Source organism: Trachypithecus francoisi, unplaced genomic scaffold, assembly GCF_009764315.1.
Source record: "Trachypithecus francoisi isolate TF-2019V2 unplaced genomic scaffold, Tfra_2.0 Contig00632, whole genome shotgun sequence".
Lineage (NCBI taxonomy): Eukaryota > Metazoa > Chordata > Mammalia > Primates > Cercopithecidae > Trachypithecus > Trachypithecus francoisi.
This window is the reverse complement of record NW_022680780.1, coordinates 31783-59236: the sequence shown is the minus strand read 5'-3', so window position 1 is coordinate 59236 and position 27454 is coordinate 31783. Positions and strand designations below refer to the sequence as shown.

General features: G+C 35.1%; 1 protein-coding gene across 1 annotated transcript in view; it reads right to left on the bottom strand.

Annotated features, from left to right (window-relative positions):
* Window positions 1-2628: 2628 nt before the first annotated feature.
* Window positions 2629-27454, bottom strand: part of LOC117087248 (B-cell scaffold protein with ankyrin repeats-like) — a gene marked incomplete at its 5' end in the record, with an annotated part of 53888 nt that continues 29062 nt past the window's right edge. The window contains 2 exons of the mRNA XM_033217226.1: window positions 2629-2672; window positions 2761-2866. Of these exons, the coding sequence (XP_033073117.1) occupies window positions 2644-2672; window positions 2761-2866 (135 nt within the window). The remainder of the gene's footprint in view (window positions 2673-2760; window positions 2867-27454) is intronic.

Here is a 27454-nt window from a genome sequence, read left to right as displayed (position 1 = left end):
AGTCATATTCATGTCTTTATTGCATATTCTTATTACATATATTATGGTGTTTTGTATTTTCATTAGAAATTAGAGCTTAATGTTATGGAGATTCTTTGGCTCTGTTATATATAGGTTTTATAACATCTGTTATGCAATAATACCCAGCAATAATGCTTCTGAATGAGCTATCTGGATTTCAGTAAACTTTTCATTTTTAGCTTTAAAATTTTTTTAATTTTGTAATTTTTTTCAGATACAAAATTATCATTAAATTATAGTGATGGTTCAAAACTTTCATATACTATTATCTTTATAACCTTTGTAAAGAGAGGCTAATTTTTTTTCTGTGTCAAAATTCAATATAAGGAAGAATTATCTTGCTGGTCTGTAGTACATTGAAGCAATTAGGGGCTAGTAAATTTGATTGCCCATTAAAATCACCTGGGAAACTTTAAAAACTATTGATGGCTGGGACCTACTCCCAGATTAATAAATTGGTTTAGGGTATGGCTTGGGCATAGGAGGGTTTAAAAGCTACACAGGTGATTACAATATGCAGTGAAGTTTGCGAACAATTGCTCTAAAGTCTTGGTACCTAGTGAGAGGTCTGAGGTATAGCAGCATCAGCTTCACCTGGAAGCTTCTTAAAAGGCAAACACTTAGAATGTACCCCATCCCTGCTGAACCAGATTCACATTTTCAGGGGCTCTGATATAACCCATCCAGAGTTCTCCATCTATAAAAATAAGGGACCACAATTGTCTCAGCTTTTTTAGCTCTAAAATTCATATTCCACAACCTAAACAGTATACTGAGAGGCAGTTTTAATCTTATCTAGAATTCTTTATGTGTAAAACCAAGAGACCAAAACCATGCCATCTTCTCCATCTCCACAATTTCGATTCCAAAAGCCTAAGCAAATATAATGCTGAGGAAATTTGTAAAATTGTGTCATAATTCCATCTTCATACCGTTGTATGTACTTTCTCTTGCCTAGAATTCCTTTCTCCTTTCTCTGTCTTCATCAGTTCCCTAGCTTGAATGAAGGTTGTGATTAGGATCAAATTGCTCAGGATACAAACGATTATAGGAGATGAGGAGATGGATCAATTAATAAAGCCATGAGGTGAGGAGTGGTTTGTGGAACAAAAGTTCCTAATTAAGACTTTTGAGATAATTTCCAAATAGAACTAACCTGTTACCCAGCTTGCTTTTTATTCAATTAAGTATACTTTGGAACATCATTCAAGCCAGCAAATACATTTCCAATAACATTAATTTCTGATGGTTGTATTAATAGATGCACCAATATTTACATAATCAATTACCTATCTTTAGAAGATTATTTTCATTCTTTTGGCGACTATAATTATTTAAGACCTAGGTAAAATTCCACTTCCTTTTTGAAGCACACCCTGAAAAATAATGTACCATTTATCTAAAATAATGTACCATTTATCTAAAAATCTATTGTTAATATAATCACTACCACAAAGTTTATCTCATTGATTCTTTCTGTAAATACATGTATATTATTTGTTTCTCCAATTAAACTATGTGTTGTATGTAAAGAATCATATCATGTTCCTTTTCTATTCTCATCTAGTATTTAGTTTTGTAAGTGAATTACATATTGTTAAAATATATATTGGAAACAAAAATAAAATGTCACTAATTTCACAAGAGTACTTATTCACAGCTAGCATACCACTGGATTTTCTTCCTAATGTAACTTCACCATTATGCAGCTTCTTACATATCTAGGTGAATCACTAGACTCCTACTCTTTTCTTATTGCTGTATTTAAGCCTTCCAGGCTGATGACAAAACTGCTTTAAATAGCACAGAAACCCTACAGAAAATAAAACCTTGCTCATTAATTTTCAGTATGTCAATATTAGACTTATATTCTTTAGCTTCATGTCTGTCATATTCACCATTACATCTCTACTTTAGTGTTTCACACATAGCCGGCATATAAATGAATTATAAACTATGTCAACAAACTATGCAGGAACAAAAAAAAAGTTTTAAAATATACTACTGAGCTCAAGATGACATCTGGAAATATAATTTTTCATGTATGGCTCCTATATATACTTTTCTTGATATCTGTATATTTTTAACCACATATATAATACATAGTTGTTGTAGAAAATACAGATTCAATAAGATGAAACAAGATGTAATATTTGAAATTGCACAACCCAAACACAACTACTGTGACCACTAGCTGCACACCTGTCCAGAGCATATGCTGTTAAATGTACATGTACTTTTTTACACAGATGATCACACTCTCTGCTACATAGCCTGGCTTTTATTCATGTAAGTATACATCAAAACATCACCCCGGCAAGCAAATAAATTTATAATATTAATTTCTGGTGGTTGCATTAATAGATGTATGAAAATAGGTATAATCAATTACTTGTCTTTGTAAAGTATTTCCACTTTTTGGTTATTATAAACAATTATATGATGAATAATTTTTATCATAAATGAAGTTGCCCAAACATTTCCTTAGAGTAAAAGTCAAGAAGTAGGCTTGTTAATTGCAAGTTATGTGCATTTTTAAGGCCTGAGATTAAAAAAAAAATTACCAAACGAACATTCAGGAGTTTGTACTAATGTACCCTTTCACCAGGAGTCAGGAGTTGTCTAAATCATCTCATCGGCAGAGCAGCTACCTATATTTTTGGTTATAACATTTATTAAAAAGTTACATAGAATGGAATGTGATATAAAAAATAATTGATGCAGCTGGAAAATACTCACATTTGTTTTGAGAGCAAATTTCAGTTTGAAGAGATTGGAACTCATAATATGGTATCTCATGTTTGAATATGGATGTAAGGACACCATCAAGTTCTTCAATGCCATTCTGTTTTCAAGTGAAAAACAATTTTCACTAGGTTAATTATTTACGTAGAAACTCATTTGCGTGCAATTTAATGAAAATTTATTAACTGGGGTAAACAATGGCTAATCTTTAGTAATACTGATAACTTTTTAGAAAGAATAAATCAAAGCATAAGGGCCTTGCCTAAAAACCAATTATTCAGATAACAGAAAAATGGATTCAAGAAATAAAAGTCTCCGCTTTTGGATAAGAAACTATAACTTTGCTCAAATACAAATTTTAAAAGAGAATTGCAGTAGGTCAAGGATAACCATGAAATTTGTTTCAATAATAAATTTTGGTAAAATATATTTTGCAGTTTAATAAATGAAATAATAAAATGAGTCTTTTTCTTTAACTTAAGGATCAAAAGTCAGATGGTCTTAAATTACATTATTGCTGTGTCTAAGTGAGGGAAAATATTTATCTTGGCCTTTCTTTTCCCCTGCAGATACAGAGTAACTATATTCTACTCTATTTCCCTAAGCTAAGCATTTTGGGAGGAGCCATCCAATATTCAAGTGTTCTACTGCCCATGATATAACCTGTTACAAAGACCAGTATTCTTTTCAAGTTGTGTTTTGTCGTGCTATGACTGGGACCAAATTGCTCAAGACACAGATGTTTATAGCTAAGGAGGTGGGCTAATCAACAAAGTCATGGGATGAGGAGGCAACTGTGGAACAAAAGTTTCTAATTAAGACTTTTGAAAGAATTTCCAAAAATAAAACCAGAAATATTATCAAGATATAGTCACAAATTAAATAACTGGATTGAAAAAAAGACATTTTTGTTCCTTTATTTCTTAATTTTTCAGAATTCTAGGTGCAAGTAATAAAGTGGTTTAGGTCTCCCTGGATTTCTTGAAAGTTGTGCTAAGAAGTGTAAAGAAGGATTGAAAAATCCTTTTCTCCACTTGTAGCTATGTAACGCAGAACAAAACCCAGCATTCATAAGCATCTAATAAACACCACAGACTATGCAAAGCCCTCAGTTCTGGAATATATTTTCTAAAAAAAGAAAAAAGGAAAATGTGACAACAAACTCTGCCTTCCAAAAATTCAGTAATGTAATCCCATATGGGCAATGAAGAGTCCCTGGTACCATGTTGAAACTCACTATGAGTTAGGTATAGTGTGGGCAAAAGGAAACTGCCTCAGTTGCACAAAGAAAGAATTGGCCAAAAAGGCTTTATGGAAGACATGCTCCAAATGGAGATGACCACACACACAAGAAGCATTCTAGACTAAACAAACAAATTGCATATAGGCATGTAAGTGTCATATGCATGGCCTGGTTAAGGACTCTATGTTCCATAAGAATATAGAAGAATGAGAGATAAAAAGGAAGTGGGTATTTCAAATAGGGCCTTAAACACCTGATAAGTTTGCAATTCATTTTGTACACAATGAGTGATTGTTTCAGGTCTATAATGCTTAATGTGGAAACATTTGTTATGTGAAATAAATTAAACTTATTTAGGTTTCAGCATAATTATGATTGTTTATATGTTGCACATTTATATTCAGTAGAACCTATCCTATAAATGAAGATGACATAATTTTATATTAGTTCGTATTACTGTTTTAATCTCTTCAGGAAGCCTTTGAAAGAAGTGGGGCAAAAAATTATTGGTAACATGTTCACACTTTATACTAAAGCTTAAAAAATGTGTTTTAGTGATACAAACTGATGAGAGAAATTTTAAATATATGGAAATCATAACATTAGTTTGTAAACTTGCTTTAAAATTTGTGTCAATGGCCTTGACAGTTCTGCATAGCATATTATCTAGCCATTGACATTTTTACATGAGGAGATCCATTCACTATTTCTTCTTAAAAATATACAAAATCTAGTGGATAGAGATTGGTGTGGCATAAAGTTATTACACTCACGTATAAGTTAGGCATAAAATAGCTTCTGGGATTCCTTCCAGATCTGAGATTCTAAAACACAGATGAGAATTCAAAAGAGCAAGAGTTCCCACTAGGAATATGAAAACTACCATTTCTCATGGAGGGTACCACAGCACTTTAACATGAGAAATGCTATAGATAATATAATTAATTTTAAAAATAAAGTAGCAATGTATTCAGAATCAGAAAAAAAGGTCGCTACATAGACAAAGACAATTAATTAGGAAAGAATACAGATAACTCTTAATATTCTAGCCCCCCATAGTTAGTTGAATCTAATCACTTCTATTTTAATTTAATAATCATACTCCTAGTATTATGCTTGCATATAAATAAGTGGTATATAACACAAAACAAAGATGTGAAAAATCACAAAAATGGCTGTGAAAAATAATCCCAAGATTTCTCCCTAGAAGACAACCTAACCAAAAATATCTGACTTGAGTAGTTATGCTCCTTTTAAAACTGTGTTTCAAAGACACAATATGCAACATTTCTAAAACATTGGCATTGAAATTTTAAAATGACAAAAATTAGAATTTTTCTCTCCTTATAATAAATTGTGCAACCCAAAGAACATTTGATGAAGCTGAGACAATTGTACGAATCTTTCAAAAAGGAAGATTGAAATAAAATAGTATAAAGTTTGCTCATCAAAAATCACATTTATCCTAAGACTTTAGTTAATGAACTTGATGTTAAATGAAGAGTAGAATAGAATGATGAAATTATATTAGTGTTATTATTTTGTTATAGAACAAATTAAATACCTATCCATAATAAATACAAATAAACATACACATATACATGCATACATGCATCTGTATTTATTGAGAATAATGGAAAAAGAAAACAGAAAACAGACTGAGAAATGAAATAGCCAGAAGTCTGGTTAAAAAACAACGCTTTATGTGTATGAACAAAGTGTTAGACTACTCCCAAGAAAATTTTTTTAGTTCCAGATGAGGGAATAAGGGATTGATGAATGTAACTTAAAAATCATTTGCGGCCGGGCGCGGTGGCTCAAGCCTGTAATCCCAGCACTTTGGGAGGCCGAGACGGGCGGATCACGAGGTCAGGAGATCGAGACCATCCTGGCTAACACGGTGAAACCCCGTCTCTACTAAAAAAAAAATACAAAAAACTAGCCGGGCGAGGTGGCGGGCGCCTGTAGTCCCAGCTACTCAGGAGGCTGAGGCAGGAGAATGGCGTACACCCGGGAGGCGGAGCTTGCAGTGAGCTGAGATCCGGCCACTGCACTCCAGCCTGGGCGACAGGGCGAGACTCCGTCTCAAAAAAAAAAAAAAAAAAAAACATTTGCATATGTATTTATAAATCACAACTCTATTTGAATCTCAAAGTGTTACATAAATTTACACTTATTTCTGATAAACAACTTTGTTATAATTAGTACTTCTTCCTAACTAGAAAATATAAATATAATAAAGATATAAATTTTATTTTAAATAATATTCAGAATTACAGATTTGACTTCTGGAAATATGTAGTAGTCTTACTTTCCTTTTTCCTCTCCCTAAATGCAAACAAAATGTCCAACTTTCAGTAGAAAATCACTTTTTATACGACATATCTGGAAGACTGCAAATTGATTGTAAAGAAACAACCAATAAAAATGCCAACACCAAGAGGACAAAGACATTAGAATTATCTGTCAAAGGTTTGAAAACAGCTCTGGTAAAAAAAAAAATAGTTCAGCAAGCAATTACAATCATGCTTGAAACAAATAAAAAATAGAAAGCTTTATCAGGAAAACAGAAATTCTCAGCAAAAAAATAGAAGATACAAAGAAGAACCAACTAGAATTTTTAGAACTGAAAATACAAAAATCAAAATTATACCTCACTGGGTAGGCTTAACAGTGACATGAAGAGAACAGAGGAAACAATCAATGAACTTGAAGACAGAACAATAAAAATTACTTAATCTGAACAATAGGAAGAAAATACACTGAAAGAAATAAGCAGAATTTCAAGCACTTGTAAGACTATAAAGAAAGATTGAACATTCTTGTGATCAGAGTCCCAGGAAGAGATGAGAAACAAGGTGGGGATGAAAAAGTAGACAAGGAAATAATTCCTAGAAACTTTCTGAATTTGGCAAGAGGCATAAACCTATAGACAGAGCAAGCTGTGAAAAGCAAAATCAGGATAAACCCCCCAAATTCCAAGCCAAGACTAATCACAAAACTTCTGGAAACTAAATACAAAGAAAAGATTTTGAAAAAAGCGAAAAATAAATAACACTTTATCTATATGGCAAAAACAATTAGATTGCTAGAAGTAGCTATGAAGGGCAGAAAGAAGTGGCAAAATATTTGCCAAGTGTGAAAAGAAAGGAACTATCAACCCAGAATCTTATGTCCAGCAAAAATACCCTTCAGGACTGAAGAGAAAATCAAAGCATTTCTGCTTTGAAAAACTAAGGGAATCGGTTATCAGCAGATATGTCCTAAAATAATGGAGAAAGAAAAGTGCTCTAAACCATAAGGGTATAATGAAAGAAGACCTTTTGGAACATCAGAGAGCAAGAACACAGTAAGCGAAAGTATAGGTGAGTATGATAGGCTTTCCTTTTTCTCTGTTCTAACTCATACCTGACAGTTAAAGACAAGGTATAACACTGTCTTATGTGTTCTAAATGTATGTGGTCAAAATATCTAAGACATTTATATTATAAATAGGGGATGGGTAAAAAGAAGTCAAAGGAGGTGGTATTTTTATACTTCACTCAAACTGGTAAAATGAAGACAGTACTAGACTATAAGTTTTGTATACATAATATAATACCTACGTCAACAACTAAAAAAGTTGTGCAAATAGTTGCACTTAAAATACCAGAGATACATCAAAGTGAATTTCTTTAAAAAGTAAATACTGGGCGCGGTGGCTCAAGCCTGTAATCCCAGCACTTTGGGAGGCCTAGACGGGCGGATCACGAGGTCAGGAGATCGAGACCATCCTGGCTAACACGGTGAAACCCCGTCTTTACTAAAAAATACAAAAAACGAGCCGGGCGAGGTGGCGGGCGCTTGTAGTCCCAGCTACTCGGGAGGCTGAGGCAGGAGAATGGCGGGAACCCGGGAGGCGGAGCTTGCAGTGAGCTGAGATCCGGCCACTGCACTCCAGCCTGGGCGACAGAGCGAGACTTCGTCTCAAAAAAAAAAAAAAAAAAAAAAAAGTAAATACTACATAGGAAAGCAACAACAACAACAACAAAAAACAGAAATGAAAACAGAGAGAAAATTAAAAAAAAATAGAGTGCATTTAAAAATATGATTTAACTATATGTTCTCTTTATAGTAATAAATAAAATTTATTTATTTTTTATAATAAATAAAATAATAAATAAAATTATCAGGTTTTTATAATAAATAAAACTATAATAAATACTTTTATAATATTATAATAAGTAAAATTATCAGGTTGAAAGTAGAATAATAAAAAAGATATAGCATGCAAAGATTACAAAGGAAAGCAAAAATGGCTATATTAATATCAATAAAATAGACATCAGAGCAAAAAAAAATTTACAGGAGACAGAAAGGGACATTATATCATGATAGAATCAATCCATCAAGAGGACATAGTAATCCTGAATCTGTATGCACCAAAAAACAAAACTTCAAAAAAATGCGAAGGAAAGATTGACAGAACTGAAAGGAGAAACTGACAACTCCACAATGACAGTGGTGACTTACACATCTCTCTTTCTACAATTGGTAGACCGAAAATCAGGAAAAAATAAATTCAAACACAGTATCATCCAATGCTCTAACCAATCAGCATCAATCCACATACATAGACCACTCCATGCAGTAACAGCAGAATACATATTCTTTCCAAGGGTTTGAGAAACTTATACCAAGATAGATCATATCCTGAGACATAAGACAAATATTAACAAATTTAGAATAATTTAAATCATACAGTGTCGTTTCTGACCACATGGAATCAAACTAGAAATCCACAAGAGAAAGATAATAGGAAAGCGCCCAAACATTAAGAAACAAAACAACATACTACTTAGTAATCTATGAGTCAAAAAGAAACTGAACGGAATTTTAAAAATACATTAAACTGAATGAAAGTGAAATACAACATATCAAAATTTTTAGAACATAGCTAAAGAGGGGCTGAGAAAATTTTATAATACATTGGAAAAGAGAGAAAGTCTCACATCAGTTATCTAGGTTTCTACTTCAACAATGCATAAAAAGAACATAATAAACTCAAAGCAAGCAGAAGAGAATAAATATAACAGCAGAACTCAAAATTTAAAGTATGAAAACAATGAAGAAAAATTATAGTAACAAGTGATTCTTTTAAAAGATCAAGAAAATTGACAAACTTTTGGTAAGACTTACAAAGAAAAATAGGGATAAAATGCAGATTGCAAATATCACAAATGAAACAAAAGATATCAATACAAACCCTGCGGACATCAAAAGAATAAAAAGGAGTACTATGAACAATTCTACATACATAAGTTTGATGATTTAGATGAAATGAACCAAGTCCTTGAAAAACGCAAACTACCGTAACACACAGTCCCTTTCTATATAACCTACAACTATATATCAATGTACAATTATCTAAAAATTAAGTTTAATTAAATACTAACAATCATCCTAAATATTTATTACACAAAACCGAATTCCTTGAGATATATAGATATTTACATAAAAGTACCCCTACGAAGTTGGATTTCACTCCTCTCTTTGATGAGGGGTGTGAACACTGAGCATAATGGCATCTAGAGGCTTTCAAAGCATTTTAGGACAGTATTACATAATGTAAATAGTTGGAAAACAGTTCAGATCACTGGAGTGCTGTGAAAGGATATATGTTATAGGAATAAGCATGCAATGAACAGATTCAAACAGTTTAACTAATAGTAATAACTACCATATGTGGAGCACTGCTAATGTGCTAGGCTCTGTATAACCTATCTCTAACTTTTATAACATCCTGCAAGGTAGATTTTTCTAAATGTCTACTTTTATAGAGGTGATAATCATGGCACAAAAAACTCAGAAACACCCAAATTTGCAGAGCTAATAAGTGGTAAATAAAGATTCTAACTTAGATCTTTACATTCTAAAGACACTAAATTTAATCTTACATTCTAATCCTGGAGAGAAGAATAAAATCTGAAATAGTATTTAAGTAAAGAATAAATTATGCTCCCATGGCTTCAAGATGACCACTGCAGTTCCCAACATTATACTGATGTTTAGCCAGAAAGAGGGAGGAAAGTGATGTATGTGGGAAGTGGGGGTACTGGGAGAGGGGGTTACAGCCAACCATATCTATTCTTTTTCTTTGTTTAATCAGAAAAGTAAAAGTTCCAAAGACGTCCCCTTGTGTTTCATTGAAAACTCTCTCACGTGACATGTCTAACTGCAAGGTTAGTTAAAAATGTTGGAATCTGGTCTTTCTAGCTTCCATAAATGGAGGTAGGCCAAGAAGTATCTAAAAGGAAAGTCAACGGTTGAGCTGAAAACAGCCTTGTTCTTCTTATAACAAATTGTTGTACTTGTTTAAGTTTCACTAGCAAAAGAAAGGTCATCTCGTTTGTTCCTCTGTTCTTAAATGTGTGCCATGAAAGAGAGCCAAAACAGCCATTTAAAGTGAAATCTGATAAATAGTTTACATATCTTTAAAAATATCTTACTGTAGCTTGTAAAGAAAATGATAGAAAAAAGAGCAAAGCAAATATTTTCTAGGGTTATGCAAAGATTTTTTTAAAAACTTCATACATGCTCAGCTCAAAGCAGTCAATTTAAAATAATAATGTAAATGTATAAATCTAAAAGATATTTTCTTTTATCAACTTAATTTTCTGTTTTGAATGAATCATTTATTTGAATTGCAATATCTGTGACTATAAATACAAAAACAAACATATAAAACAATGCAAATTATTGTATATGTATTATTGATTAGGTCTTCATATAGTTGTAGAATCTCTTTAAATACTTGCAAGTGGTATTATAACATGAAGAAAATGTGTTTTGAGATTCAAGGAATCAGCATTTAAATGCCTGCTCCAGAACTCAGTAGCTATGAATCTCAATAATAATTAACCAACAGAATTTTTTAGAAGTTTAAATGTAAATATTAAATGTAATCTTGTAGAATGCAAAATTTCCAGTAAAAATTCTATTTTTCTCTAAATACTATTATGTGAACTCTTGGATACAAAAACTCATGAAATGTAATCATGATATAAGAAGAGCATGTAAGTCTAGCAATAAGGAGATGTGACCTCCCAAACTGGCTTTTCCACTGACAAAACATACAGTCTGTTTATTATTTCTAAATTCTTAAATTAAATAACACATAGCTTTTAAATTAGTTAGAATGCAGATTTCGCTATTGCAATAGAGAGACCCAAAGTGATAGTGGCCTAAACAAGAAAGAAACCCTGGATTTAGGCATCCAGGCCCTTTCTGTCTAGAGTTTCACTGTTATATGTCACCTTCATGGTACAAGAAGGTTCATCCATGACTTCCTTGTTTGAATTCAAACCAGTCAAAAGAAAAAGCCAGTGACGGAGAGAGCATGACTCCACCCGTCTTTTAAGGACATGCTCATAAATTTGCACGTATTGCTTCTACTGACATATCATGCGATTGAGCAACACCTAGTCATATGGCTACACCTAGCTTCAAGGGAGGACATGCAGTATTTCCATGTGCTCAGATGAACGTTATATTATGCTGTAAGAAAGGAAAAAAAAATACTGGGGAATGACTAGCATCCCCATCAATCATGAAAAACACATGAACATCATAATTTATGTAAAGACAATCTGATTAAAGTTTTCTTAATACACTTCTGAAGTATTGACTGAAACTTGATTGTGCTGAGTTTTTCAACATGCTTCCCACCCCAATATATTAATTCCTAATGTCAAAAGGTCTCAAAGTTTTAACTTGACCAAACTTGAACAGATTCTATCAATGGAGATACTTAATGACATTCATAATGTAAGAGACACACCAAAGTGTTTCTATTGTGGGCATTAAATAAAGCATAAGGACCATGCCCTTTCTTACCTTTGCCTCTTTTTAGTAACCATTTTGTAACAACATACTGTTACAGACAGAAGTTTTAAAACAAACATAGCAATAACACTCAAAACAATGTCTCTCAAAATTGCTTTCTATAAATGATGGCATGATTTATTGAAAATATTTTAGAAATTTCTTTTTTAGTGTGTTTTGGGAGATAGGTTCCAAGCTATGCAACAGAATCCATCTTGTTTATATTCATTTGATTCTTTCCTTTCTGGTCCTTCCCTTCTTTGCTTTGTTGTTTCTGCTTCAGCCAGTAGTCCCATTGCCTCCTCATAAAGGGGTTGTGCCTGTGCTAGTGGCAACTGGAACAAAGGGCTCTAAAAAGTGGATCACTTGAAACTGGGTGGGAAACTTAATGTATAAAATTATTTCACCTCCTATTTGCCCAACAAATTATTATTGAGCAGCCATGTGTCTTACAGTATCCTTGGTCCTGGAGATAAAACAGAGAACTAAATACAGCCATGTACTGCATAAGAATATTTTGGTCAATGACAGACTTCATATACAATAGCGGTTCCAAATTATAGTAGAGCTGCCTATGGATGCACCTTTTAAAAATAATTTATATTATATTTTTATTGTATTTTCTATGTTTAGATATGTTCAGATATACAACCACTTCCTATTGTGTTACAGTTGCCTACACTATTCAGTATAGTAATATTCTATACAGGTTTGTGGTCTAGGAGCAACAGGCTATACTAGGCCTAGGTGTGTAGTAGGCTATACTCCTAGCCTAGGTTTGGATAAGTACACTGAGTGATGTTTGCACGTAGTGATGTTTGCACAATGATGAAATTGCTTAACAATGCATTTCTCAGAACATGTTCCCATTGTTAGCCAACGCACAACTGTAGATAGTAACTTTGCCCTTATTGACCGTGGTAATGAAAGGCAGGCATTAATTTGAGAACTGTCACACACATAGATGTCAAATTAGAATGTGATCAGTTTTACAAAGAGATATACAAGGAGTTGTGTAAAATGGGGAAGGATCCACTGAGGAAGAGATACTAGAATAAAGAATTTAGAGGAGCAATTAGAATTAACTAGGTGAAAATAGTAAGAATAAAGAGGGAACTGGAAAAGTGCTTCAGTTAGATAGAGGAACACATGCAAAGTTCCCTGTCATAGACTGCGTGGCATGGTCCAGGAGCTAAGTAGACAGTGTGCCTGGAATGCACAAGGAGAGGTAGAAAAGTGAGATTAAACTGGAGAGAAGGAGAAGGGACAGTCTCTGCAGGGCTACATGGCTCATGTCAAATATTTTAATTCACCCCAAAATTGAAATCCATTGAAATGTTGGAGCAGAATTACATGCTGAGAACCTCCTTTTTAAAAGAACCTCCCAGGACGGGCGCGGTAGCTCACGCCTGTAATCATGGGAAGCCGAGGCCGGTGGATCACCTGAGATGAGGCGTTCCAGACCAGCCTGCCAACATGACGAAACCCTGTCTCGATTAAAAATACAAAAATTAGCTGGCCGTGGAGGCAGGCGCCTGTAATCCCAGCTACTCGGGAGGCTGAGGCAGGAGAATCGCTTGAACTGGAAGGGGAGAGGGTGCAGAGGTTGCAGTGAGCCCAGATCGCGCCACTGCACTCCAGCCTGAGCGACAAGAGCGAAACTCCGTCTCAGAAAACAAAACAAAACAAAACAAACAAACAAAACTCCCAGACTATGAATTTGAGATAGTAGGAGGTGTGCAAGAACTTATGGTGGAGGACCAATAAGGAGGCTATTATAATAGTTTAGGCAAAAGAAAAAGCGATGGACTAACGTGTTAGAACTGTCCAGATACAAAGCGAAGTGGCCAATATTTAGTAAGTAACATTGATACGTATTAGTGTGGACTGAATTTGTAGAGTAAGGATGTAAGAAGGTATTAAGGAGACTCTTATGTTTGCGGTTTTTAAACTGGATTGATGATGATGCATTTCCTGAGTTAGAGAGCACTGAAAAAATGGGGTTAAAGGGAAAACACATTTGAAATATATCTTAAGAATTAATGAGATAACATGCAGAGGGAATATTTATCAAGGAATAAAGAGAGTCGAAGAATCAAAACTTGACCAATTAGGAACTTTATTTTGTAGGTCACAGAATAAAGAAACTACAAAGACTACTGAGAAGGAAGCACCACGGAAGTGAAAGGAAAACCAGGAAAAATGGCTTATAGAAACGAAGAAAACAAAACAAAACAAAAATTGAATCAGGACAGTAACTTTGGTCAAAGGCGTTAATTGCTGCTGAAAACTCAAGTTAAATTGACATGAAAAACGTCCATTGCATTTGTTAGGAAAGACTTGAGCATAATAGATGCATACTTGTTTGTGTTTTGCTACCTAAGGTACCAAGGTTAACAAAATTAAATGGCTGACCTATAGGGAATTGGTGGGGAAGCATTCTTAGAAGTTACATTTTCCTTTTCAAACATTGCTTTTACTTATTTCCTATGTCTTGATTTGGTTTACTGTAAAAGCATAATTTAAGAATTTTAAAGAGAGTTTAGAGTTTCCAAATGATATATCTATTTATTTCTTTATCTTATTATTGATACTGTACTATAACTGTTATTAGTACAGAGGACCACAAGATTGCATGGTGACTTTTAGAAAATACAAGCAAGCATATTTTTGGCACAGGAATTTTTCAGCCTTCTAATTTCCAAAAAGTTATTGATGATTTGAGGTTTGTTACTATCAGGAGCAGATCCTCTAATTTTCTCTAATTATCTCATTATGAATAGTAGCCATAAAGAAACATTATTAACTGTGTGTGACTTGTGCTTTGTTTTTCTGGATTGTTTTAAAACGTTTCTTCTGGTTAAAGACATGAGCCCTCTAAAGAAGCAGATAGTAAAAGCAGAGTCTTCCCTTGAATGGAGTTGGTTACAGGCAGCACTCACATCAGCACACAGTCATCCTCTGCAGTGGTGAGCAAAGCCAACCTCAGCCAATGAGACAGGGCTATATAAGAAGCGTGAAGATGCTTTAGTTTGGGATAAATAGAAAGTGAAGAGAGTATTTATTGCCACTGAGTGAAAAGAAACTATAAATTAATAAGTCATTAGTGAAATATATTCTTAACAGTAGCTAAATATAAGTTAAAACATGGGGACAATAACTATGAAAACAGCCTGAGATGGCTTATAAGGTTTAAAAAATTGTAGAGAATCAATAGTAAGGGTACTAATGACTAAGTAATTGTACTCAGAACTACATATTGTCTTAACACAACAGCTAGTATATCTGCTGTTAAAGTTAACCAATTTATTATTTTTTAATAAATGTATAAGTGTGCTAAGTGGTATGCTCCTGTCTAGTTCAATGATTTGTAACTGAAGTGAATATAATTAAATCTGAACTACCCCAATTTGGAATTATTTTCCTTGAATATTATTACAGGTGGAAACGTAGCACAAAAGATATGTCACTTATGTTATCAGTAAAATACAAGTTTCAATAGATATGCCTTATTCTTATTGATCCATTCTAATAAGGGACACAAATAATATGAAAAAGTGAATCCAGAAGTAAATCTCCAAACTGCATTTTATTGACTGTTCTTTCTCCAGTCATCTCAAACCTTCCATCAGGAATATGGAACAAGTAATAAAAATGATGGACGATACATGGAACTCGAATGATTTGCTTCTTTTTTGGATGGAGAGCTAAGAAGAAATACAAATAAAAGTGAAATAAAGCATACACAGAGTGCCCACATATTTGCAAGTCAATCTTCCAGAATAGAGAGTGGTTGTAATTCCCAATCTAAGAATTTTCTTGGCATAGAATTATGGAATACTTGAGTTGAAAGTGATCTTGGTGATAATATAGTCTAGCGCCTTCATTGTACACATAAGGATATTCCCTTAGCCCTAAGGAAACAGAACTTCCATGAAGTAAGTGACTGCTGATTTTGTAAAATAATCTAATTCTTGCTCCTGCCTCATTCAGAACTAATGCATCTATGTCATGCAGCCACTTTCCATTAAAGGGAAAGGAAAAACAATATGTAGTCTTTTGAAAGAGTGGTACTATCTCAGGCCTTTTTGAATAGCAAATATTTCCTTACAGGTAGGACTGGAATTATATGCTGTTAAAAGTCAGTAAAGAAATGTATTAACATGGTGTATTACTGAGGTAGAAAATGAAGAAAAGCTTACAGAGTAAGTTCTTAATTTTTCTAGTATCTGACACTTCTTAGAGTTCAACACTTTCTTAAGCATCAGATCATTTATCCAATTTCATAAATAAAAACAGTATTTTAAGAGGGCAACTTTCATTTCACTTTCTATTTTTATTTTTTGTTTTTTAACTTTTAAATTTTGATTTCTGTGGGTACATAGTAGGTATATATATTTATGGGGTACATGAGATGTTTTGATATAGGTATACAATGTGTAATAATCACATCATGTAAAATGGGGTCTCCATCCCCTCAAGCATTTATCCTTTGTGTTACAAACAATCCAATGATACTTTTTTAGTTACTTTAAAATGTACAACAAAATTACGATTGACTATAATCACTCTGTTGTGTTATCAAATATTAGGTCTTATTCATTTTTCTTTTTTTTTCCTGGACCCATTAACCATCCCCACCTCCCGCACCCAAACCCCCACTAACCATTCCGGCCTCTGGTAACTATCCTGCTACTCTCTAGCTCCAAGAGTTCAATTGTTTTGAATATTAATCAACATATATAAATGAGAACATGTGATGTTTGTCTTTCTGTGCCTGATTTAATTCTCTAAGCATACTGTCCTCCAGTTCTATCCATGTTGTTGCAAATGAGAGGATCTCATTCTATTTTGTGGCTGAATAGTACTCCCTTGTGTATAAGTACAACATTTCTTTTTTTTTTTTTTTTTTTGAGGCGGAGTCTCGCTCTGTCGCCCAGGCTGGAGTGCAGTGGCCGGATCTCAGCTCACTGCAAGCTCCGCCTCCCGGGTTGACGCCATTCTCCTGCCTCAGCCTCCCAAGTAGCTGGGACTACAGGCGCCCGCCATCTCGCCCGGCTAGTTTTTGTATTTTTAGTAGAGACGGGGTTTCACCGTGTTAGCCAGGATGGTCTCGATCTCCTGACCTCGTGATCCGCCCATCTCGGCCTCCCAAAGTGCTGGGATTACAGGCTTGAGCCACCGCGCCCGGCCAAGTACAACATTTCTTTATCCATTCATTTGTTGATGGACACTTAGGTTGCTTCCAAATTTTGGCTATTTTGAACAGTGTTGCAACAAACATGGGAGTGCAGATATCTCTTTGATATACTGATTTCCTTTCTTTGGGGTATATACTCAGCAGTGTGATTACTGGGTCACATGATGACTTGACTTTTAGTTTCTTAAGGAACCTCCAAACTATTCTCCATAGTGATTGTACTAACCTCCCTTCCAACAAACAGGTTTCTTCACATCCTCACCAGCATTTGTTATTGCCTGTCTTTTGGATATAAGCTATTTTAACTGGGGTGAGATGATATTTGATTTGCACTTCTCTAATGATTAATGATGTTAAGCACCTTTTTGTATGCCTGTCTGCCATTTGTATGTCTTCTTTTGAGAAATGTCTATTTAGATTTTTTGCCCCTTTTTTTTAAAAAAAAAACTGGATTACTAGATTTTTTTCTATAGAGTTGTTTGAGCTTCTTATATATCCTGGTTATTAATCCCTTGTTAGATAGGTTGTTTGCAAATATTTTCTCCCATACTGTGAGTAGTCTCTTCACCTTGTTGATTGTTTCCTTTGCTGTGCAGAAACTTTTTAACTCAATATTATCGTATTTGTCCATTTTTGCTTTGGTTGCATGTGCTTGTCAGATATTTGTCAAGAAATTTTTGCTCAAACCAATGTCCTGGAGAGTTGTTCCAATGTTTTCTTTCAGTAGTTTCAGAGTATGAGGTCTTAGATTTAAGTCTCTAATCCATTTTGATTTGATTTTTTGTAAGCGGTGAGACATATGGGTCTAGTTTCACTCTTCCACAGATGAATATGCAATTTTCCCAGCACTATTCATTGAACAGAATGTCTTTTCCCCACTGTATGTTTTTGGCACCTTTGTCAAAAATGAGTTCACTGTAGGTGTTTGGATTTGTTTATGGGTTCTCTATTCTGTTGCTTTGGTCTATGTACCTGTTTTAATGCCAGTATCATGCTGTTTTTGTTACTATAGCTCTGTAGTATATGTGAATTCAGCAAATGTTATTTATCCAATTTCTTTTGCTTAGAGTTGCTTTGACTATTCTGAATCTTTCGTAGTTTCATATAAACTTTAGGATAGTTTTTTCCTATTTTAGTAAGGAATGTCATTAGTAGTTTGATAGAGGTTTCATTAAATCTGTAGATTGCTTTGTGTAGTATGGACATACCAATATAGATTCTTCCAATCCATGAGCATGAACTATCTTTTTATTTTTCATCTCTTCATTTTATTTCATTAGTGTTTTATAGTTTTAATTATAGATATCTTTCACTTTTTTGGTTAATTCCTAGGTAATTAATTTTATTTGTGCCTACAGTAAATGGGACTATTTTTTATTTCTTGTTCAGATTGTTCACTGTTGGCATACAGAAATGTCATTGTTTTCTGCGTGCTGATTTTGTATCCTGCAACTTTACTGAATTTGTTTATCAATTCTAATAGTTTTTGGTGAAGTCTTTAATTTTTTCAAATATAAGATTATTTCATCTGCAAACAAGGATAATTTGACTTCTTCCTCTCCAGTTTGGATGCCCTGTGTTTATTTCTTTTCTTTTATTGCTCTAGCTAGGACTTTCAGTACTATGTTGAATAACAATGGTGAAAGTGGGCATCTTTGTCATCGTCCAGATCTTAGAGAAAAGTATTTGAGTTTTTACCCATTCAGTATGATAGTAGCTGTAGGTTTGTCATATATGGCTTTTCTATGTCAAGGTATGGTGCTTCTATCCCCAGTTTTTGGAGGATCTTTACCATGAAAGGATGTTGAATTTTACCAATACTTTTTCAGCATCAAAGGAAAGGATCATATGGTTTCTGTCCTTCATTCTGTGGATATGGTGTATCACACTGGTTTATTAGCATATTTTGAACCATCCTTGCATCCACAGAATAAATCCCATTTAGTCATGATGAATGATCTTTATAATGTATTGCTGAATTCATTTGCATTATTTTGTTGAGGATTTTTGAATTAATATTCATCAAAGATATTGTCCTGTAGTTTTCTTTCTTTCTTTTTCTTTTTTTTTTTTTTTTGATGTGTGTTTGTCTGGATTAGGGTAATACAGGGCTTGTAGAATTAATTTGGAAGTGTTCCTTCCTCCTCTATTTTTCAAAATATTTCGATTAGGATTAGTATTCAACCTTCTTTAAGTGTCTGGTATGATTCAGCTATAATATAGCCATTGAGTAATAGGCTTTTCTGAGACTTTTTAGGCTTCAATTTAGTTACTTGTTATTGATCTGTTAAGGTTTTGGTTTTCTTCATGGTTCAATCTTGGTAGTTTGTATATATCTAGGACTTTGTGCATTTCTTCTAGATTTTCCACTTTATTGGTATATAGTTGCTCATAGTAGTCACTAATGATTCTTTGAATTTCTAGGTATTAGTTGTAATGTCTGATTTTTCACCCCCGATTTTATTTATTAGTATCTTTTCTCTTTACTCTTACCTAGTTTTGCTAAAGATTTCTCAATTTTGTTTAACTTCTCAAAAGAAAACTTTTTGTTTCATTGATCTCTTGTATTGGTTTCTTCATTTCAATTTTCATTTATTTCTGCTCTGATCTTTATTATTTATTTTCTTCTACTAATTTGGGGTTTGCTTTGCTCTTGCTTTTCTAGTTCTTTTTTTTATTATTATACTTTAGGTTCTAGGGTACATGTGCACAAAGTGCAGGTTTGTTACATACGTATACATGTGCCATGTTGGTGTGCTGCACCCATTAACTCGTCACTTACATTAGGTATATCTCCTAATGCTATCCCTCCCTCCTCGCCCCTACCCACAATAGGACCTGGTGTGTGATATTCCCCTTCCTGTGTCCAAGTGATTGTCATTGTTCAATTCCCACCTATGAGTGAGAATATGCGGCGTTTGGTTTTCTGTTGTTGCGATAGTTTGCTGAGAATGATGGTTCCAGCTGCATCCATGTCCCTACACAGGACATGAACTCATCCGGTTTAATGACTGCATAGTATTCCATGGTGGATATGTGCCACATTTTCTTAATCCAGTCTGTCACTGATGGAAATTTGGGTTGAATCCAAGTCTTTGCTATTGTGAATAGTGCCACAATAAACATATGGGTGCATGTGTCTTTATAGCAGCATGATTGATAATCCTTTGGCTATATACCCAGTAATGGGATGGCTGGGTCAAATGGTATTTCTAGTTCTAGAACCTTGAGGAATTGCCACACTATTTTTCACAATGGTTGAACTAGTTTACAGTCCCACCAATGGTGTAAAAGTGTTTCTATTTCTCCACATCCTCTCCAGCACCTGTTGTTTCCTGACTTTTTAATGATTGCCGTTCTAACTGGTGTGAGATGGTATCTCATTGTGGTTTTGATTTGCATTTCTCTGATGGTGAGTGATGATGAGCATTTTTTCATGTGTCTGTTGGCTGTATAATGTCTTCTTCAGAGAAGTGTCTGATCATATCCTTTGCCCCACTTTTTGATGGGATTTTTTTTTTTTCTTGTAAATTTGTCTGAGTTCTTTGTAGGTTCTGGATATTAGCCCTTTGTCAGATGAGTAGATTGCAAAAATTTTCTCTCATTCTGTTTTCTCCCATTACCTGTTCACTCTGATGGTAGTTTCTTTTGCTGTGCAGAAGCTCTTTAGTTTAATTAGATCCCATTTGTCAATTTTGGCTGTTGTTGTCATTTCTTTTGGTGTTTTAGACATGAAGTCTTTGCCCATGCCTATGTCCTCAATGGTATTACCTAGGTTTTCTTCTAGGAATTTTATGGTTTTAGATCTAACATTTAAGTTTCTAATCCACCTTGAATTAATTTTCGTATAAGGAGTAAGGAAAGGATCCAGTTTCAGTTTTCTACTTCTGGCTAGCCAATTTTCCCAGCATCATTTACTAAATAGGGAATCCTTTCCCCATTTCTTGTTTTTGTCAGCTGTGTCAAAGATCAGATGACTGTAGATGTGTGGTATTATTTCTGAGGACTCTGCTCTGTCCCCTTGGTCTATATCTCTGTTTGGTACCAGTACCATGCTGTTTTGGTTCCTGTAGCCTTGTAATATAGTTTGAAGTCAGGTAATGTGATGACTCCAGCTTTGTTCTTTTGGCTTAGGATTGTCTTGGCAAAGTGAGGGTACCATATGAACCTTAAAATAGTTTTTTCCAATTCTGTGAAGAATGTCATTGGTAGCTTAATGGGGATGGCATTGAATCTATAAATTACCTTGGGCAGTATGGCCATTTTCACAGTATTGATTCTTCCTATCCATGAGCATGGTATGTTCTTCCATTTGTTTGTGTCCTCTTTTATTTCACTGAGCAGTGGTTTGTAGTTCTCCTTGAAGAGATCCTTCGCATCCCTTGTAAGTTGGATTCCTAGGTATTTTTTTCTCTCTTTGAAGCAACTGTGAATGAGAGTTCATTCATGATTTGGCTCTCTGTTTGTCTGTTGTTGGTGTATAAGAATGCTTGTGATTTTTGCACATTGATTTTGTATCCTGAGACTTTGCTGAAGTTGCTTATCAGCTTAAGGAGATTTTGGGCTGAGATGATGGAGTTTCCTAACTATACAATCATGTCATCTGCAAACAGGACAATTTGACTTCTTCTTTTCCTAACTGAATACCCTTGATTTCTTTCTCTTGCCTGATTGCCCTAGCCAGAAATTCCAACATTATGTTGAATAGGAGTGGTGAGAGAGGGCATCCCTGTCTTGTGCCAGTTTTCAAAGGGAATGCTTCTAGTTGTTGCCCATTCAGTATGATATTGGCTGTGTGTTTGTCATAAATAGCTCTTATTATTTTGAGATACGTTCCATCAATACCGAATTTATTGAGCATTTTTAGCGTGAAGGGCTGTTGAATTTTGTCTCAAAGGACTTTTCTGCGTCTTTTGAGATAATCACATGGTTTTTGTCTTTGGTTCTGTTTATATGCTGGATTACGTTTATTGATTTGCATATGTTAAACCAGCCTTGCATCCCAGGCATGAAGCCCACTTGATCATGGTGGATAAGCTTTTTGATGTGCTGCTAGATTCAGTTGCCAGTATTTTATTGAGGATTTTTGCATCGATGTTCATCAGGGACATTGGTCTAAAATCCCTTTTTTTGTTGTGTCTCTGCCAGGCTTTGGTATCAGGATGATGCTGGCCTCATAAATGAGTTAGGGAGGATTCCCTCTTTTTCTACTGATTGGAATAGTTTCAGAAGGAATGGTACCAGCTCCTCCTTGTACCTCTGGTAGAATTCGACTGTGAATCCGTCTTGTCCTAGATTTTTTCTGGTTGGCAGGCCATTAATTATTGCCTCAATTTCAGAGCCTACTACTGGTCTATTCAGGGATTCAACTTCTTCCTGGTTTAGTCTTGGGAGAGTGTATGTGTCCTGGAATTTATTCATTTCTTCTAGGTTTTCTAGTTTATTTGCAAACAGGTGTTTATAGTATTCTCTGATGGTAGTTTCTATTTCTGTGGGGTCGGTGGTGATATCCCCTTTATCATTTTTTATTGCGTCTATTTGATTCTTCTCTCTTTTCTTCTTTATTAGTCATGCTAGCGGTCTATCAATTTTGTTGATCGTTTCAAAAAACCAGCTCCTGGATTCATTGATTTTTTGGAGAGTTTTTTTGTGTCTCTGTCTCCTTCAGTTCTGCTCTGATCTTAGTTATTTCTTGCCTTCTAGTTTTTGAATGTGTTTGCTCTTGCTTCTCTAGTTCTTTTAATTGTGATGTTAGGGTGTCAATTTTAGATCTTTCCTGCTTTCTTGTGGCATTTAGTGCCATAAATTTCCCTCTACACACTGCTTTAAATGTGTCCCAGAGATTCTGGTATGTTGTACCTTTGTTCTCATTGGTTTCAAAGAACATCTTTCTTTCTGCCTTCATTTCGTTATGTACCCAGTAGTCATTCAGGAGCAGGTTGTTTAGTTTCCATGTAGTTGAGTGGTTTTGATTGAATTTCTTAGTCCTGAGTTCTAGTTTAATTGCACTGTGGTCTGAGAGTGCAATCTGTTATAATTTCTGTTCTTGTACATTGCTGAGGAGGAGTGCTTTACTTCCAACTATGTGGTCAGTTTTGGAATAAGTGTGATGTGGTGCTGAGAAGAATGTATATTCTGTTGATTTGGGGTGGAGAGTTCTGTAGATGTCTATTAGGTCCTCTTGGTGTAGAGCTGAGTTCAATTCCTGGATATCCTTGCTAACTTTTTGTCTCGTTGATCTGTCTAATGTTGACAGTGGGGTGTCAAAGTCTCCCATTATTATTGTGTGGGAGTCTAAGTTTCTTTGTAAGTCTCTAAGGACTTGCTTTATGAATCTGGGACTTTGTTCATTTCTTTTTACTCTTTTTTCTCTACACTTCTCTTTTCACTTCATTTCATTCATTTGATCTTCAATCATTGATACTCTTTCTTCCAGTTGATCGAGTCAGTTACCGAAGCTTGTGCATTTGTCACATAGTTTTCATGTCATGGTTTTCATCTCTATCAGTTCGTTTATGGACTTCTCTGCATTGGTTTTTCTAGTAATCCATTCTTCCATTCTTGTTTCAAGGTTTTTATTTTCTTTGCGCTGGGTATGTAGTTCCTCCTTTAGCTCTGAGAAGTTTGATCAACTGAAGCCTTGTTCTGTCAACTCGTCAAAGTCATTCTCCATCCAGCTTTGTTCTGTTACTGGCAGAGAGCTGTGTTCCTTTGAAGGGGAAGATGCGCTCTGAATTTTTGAATTTCCATTTTTCCTGCACTGCTTTTTCCCCATCTTTGTGGTTTTATCTGCCTTTGGTCTTTTATGATGGTGATGTACTGATGGGGTTTTGTTGTGGGTGTCCTTTCTGTTTGTTAGTTTTCCTTCTAACAGTCAGGACCCTCAGCTACAGATCTGTTGGAGTTTGCTTGAGGTCCACTCCAGACCCTGTTTGCCTGGGTATCAGCAGCGGAGGCTGCAGAATATTGCTGAACAGCAAGTGTTGCTGTCTAATTCTTGCTCTGGAAGCTTCGTCTCTGAGGTGTACCCAGCCATGTGAGGTGTGAGGTGTCAGTTTGCACCTAGTGGGGGTGTCTCCCAGTTAGGCTACTCAGGGGTCAGGGACCCGCTTAGGAAGGCATTCTGTCCATTCTCAGATCTCAATCTCTGTGCTGCGAGAACCACTGCTCTCTTCAAAGTAGTCAGACAGGGACATTTACATCTGCAGAGGTTTCTGCTGCTCTTTGTTTAGCTATGCCCTGTCCCCAGAGATGGAGTCTACAGAGGAAGGCAGGCCTCCTTGAGCTGTGGTGGGCTCCACCCAGTTCAAGCTTCCAGGCGGCTTTGTTTACCTACTTAACTTCAGCAATGGTGGGTGCCCCTCCCCCAGTCTGGCTGCTGCCTTGCAGTTAGATCTCAGACTGCTGTGCTAGCAATGAGGGAGGCTCCATGGCCGTGGGACCCCCGGGCCAGGCGTGGGATATAATGTCCTGGTGTGTCATGTGCTAAGACCCTTGGTAAAGCACAATATTAGGGTGGGAGTTACCTGATTTTCCAGGCATTATGTGTCTCAGTTTCTCTTGCCTAGGAAAAGGAATTCCCTTTCCCCTTGCACTTCTCAGGTGTGGCATTGCCTCGCTCTGCTTCACTTCTCGCTGGTTGGGCTGCAGTCACTGACCAGCACCGACTGTCCGACACACTCCAGTGAGATGAACCCAGTACCTCAGTTGAAAATGCAGAAATCACCCGTCTTCTGTGTCACTCATGCTGGGAGCTGGAGGCTGGAGCTGTTCCTATTCAGCCATCTTCAGAATCACTTTTCTAGTTCTTTAAGATGTATTGCTACATTGTTTATTTAATGTGTTTCTTTTCTTTCTTTCTTTCTTTCTTTTTTTTTTTTTTTTTTTTGACGTAGGCACTTATAGATATAAACTTCCCTCTTAGTACTGCTTTTGCTGTATCCCATAGATTTTGGTATGTTGTACTGCCATATCATTTGTTTCAATGCATTTTTCAGTTTCCTTCTCATTGATCCACTGTTCATTCAAAAGCATATTGTTTAATTTCCAACTATTTGTATAGTTTTCAATTTCCTCATTATTGATTTCTAATTTTACTCCATTGTGGTCAGAGAAAATGCTTGATACTATGTCAAATTTTTGACTGCTCTAAGATTTCTTTTGTGACCTAACATATGGTCTATTTGTGAGAATGATCATGTGCTGAGGAAAATAATGTGTATTCTACAGCTCTTGAATGAAATGTTCTGTAAATATTTATTAAGTCCATTTGGTATTTTGCAGATTAAGTCCCATGTTTCTTTGTTCATTTTCTGTGTGGAATATCTGTCCAATGTTGAAATTGAGGTGTTGGAGTTTCAAGCTATTATTATATTGAGGCCTATTTCTTTCCTTAGTTCTAGTAATATTTGATTTTATATCTGGTTGCTCCAGTGTTGGGTAAATATATATTTAAAATTGTCATATACTGTTACTGAATTGAATCCTTTATCATTATACAGTGATCTTTTCTGTCTCTTTTCACAGTTTTTGTCTTGTAATCTGTTTTCTCTGTTATCTAGTGTAACCATCCCTGCTCTTTTTTGGTTTCCATTGGCATAGGATATCTTTTTTCAACCTTTTATTTTCAGTTTATCTGTGTCTTTATAGATTGAGTGCATTTCTTGTAGTCAACAGATCACTAGATCTTTTTTTTTGTTTGTTTTTAATCCATTCAGCCACTCTGTCTTTTGATTGGAGAGTTTAGTCCATTTACATTTAATGTTTTTACTGATAAGGACTTAATCCTGCTATTATGATATTTGTTTTTTTGTTGTCTTCTGGCCTTTTCTTTCCTTTTAGTGAAAGTAATTTCCTCTGTGATATAATTTAGTTTCTTGTTTTGTATTTGTTTTGTGTGCCTATTGTATTTATTTTGGTTTGAAGTAACCATGAGGATTGAAAGTACTATATTATCTATTTTTTTAGAGACAAAGTCTTGCTCAGTTACCCAGTCTGGAGTGCAGTGGTGCAATCTTGGCTCACTGCAACCTCTGCCTCCTGGGTTCAAGCAAGTCTCCTGCCTCAGTCTCCCAAGTAGCTGGGATTACAGGCACCCGCCACCATGCCCAGCTAATTTTTGTATTTTTAGTAGAGATGGAGTTTCACTATGATGGCCAGGCTGGACTCAAACTCCTGACCTATAGTGATCTTCCCGCCTCTGCCTCCCAAAGCAAATATTATTTTATACCCCATTATTTTAAGCTGATAATAATTTAACACTAACAAACATACAAGCAAAAATAAAACTAAAACAGAATCTATATCTTAAGTTCATCCCCTGCTTTTAAACTTTTTGTTGTTTCTATTTATATCTTATTAGATTATGTCTTAAAACATTGTAGTTACTATTTTTGATTGGTTCATTGTTTAGTCTTTCTAATTGAAATAAGAGTAGTTTACACACCACACTTACAGTGTTACCATACTGTGTTTTTCTGTGTACTTACTATTACTAGTAAGTTTTCTACCTTCAGATGCTTTTTTACTGCTCACTAATATCCCTTTCTTTCTGATTGAAGGACTCATCTTTAACCTTTGGGAGTTTGTGAATTAAATGCCTTGAGGTAGTCTTATTTGTGTTAAATCTGCTTGCTGTTGTGTAACTTTCTCATGTTTGAACATTGATATCTTTCTCTAGGTTGGGAAATTCTCTGTTATTACCCTTTTGAATAAACTTTCTACCCCTGTATCTTTCTCTACGTCCTCCTTAAGGCCACCAATGCTTAGATTTGCCCTTTTGGGACTATTTTCCAGATCCCGTATGTGTGCTTCATGGTTTCTTTTTGTTTGTTTGTTTTTCTCCTCTGACTGCATATTTTCAAATAGCATGTCTTCAAGCTCACTAGTTCTTTCTTCTGCATGACCAATTCTGTTATTAAAAGACTCTGATGCATTCTTCATTATGCCATCTTCATTTTTCAGCTCCAGAATTTCTTCTTACTCTTTTTCATTATTTGAATCTATTTATTAAATTTCTCTGACAGAATTCTTAACTCCCTCTCTGTGTTCCTTGAATTTCTTTGAGTTTCCTCAAAACAGCTATTTTGAGTTCTTTGAAAGGTCACATATCTATGTTTCTTCATGATTAGTCCCTGGTGCCTTATTTAGTTCATTTGGTGAGGTCATATTTTCCTAGAAGGTCCTGATATTTATAGATGTTTGTCTATGTCTGGGCATTGAATAGTTAGGTATTTATTGTAGCCTTCTCAATCTGGGCTTGTTTGTATCCATCCTTCTTGGGGGTTTCCAGATTTTAAAAAGGGTTTCCAGAGTTAAAAAAGACTTCTTTGTTGTGATCTAAGCTGTATCTGTTTTAGGGGGCACCCGAAGCCCAGTAACAT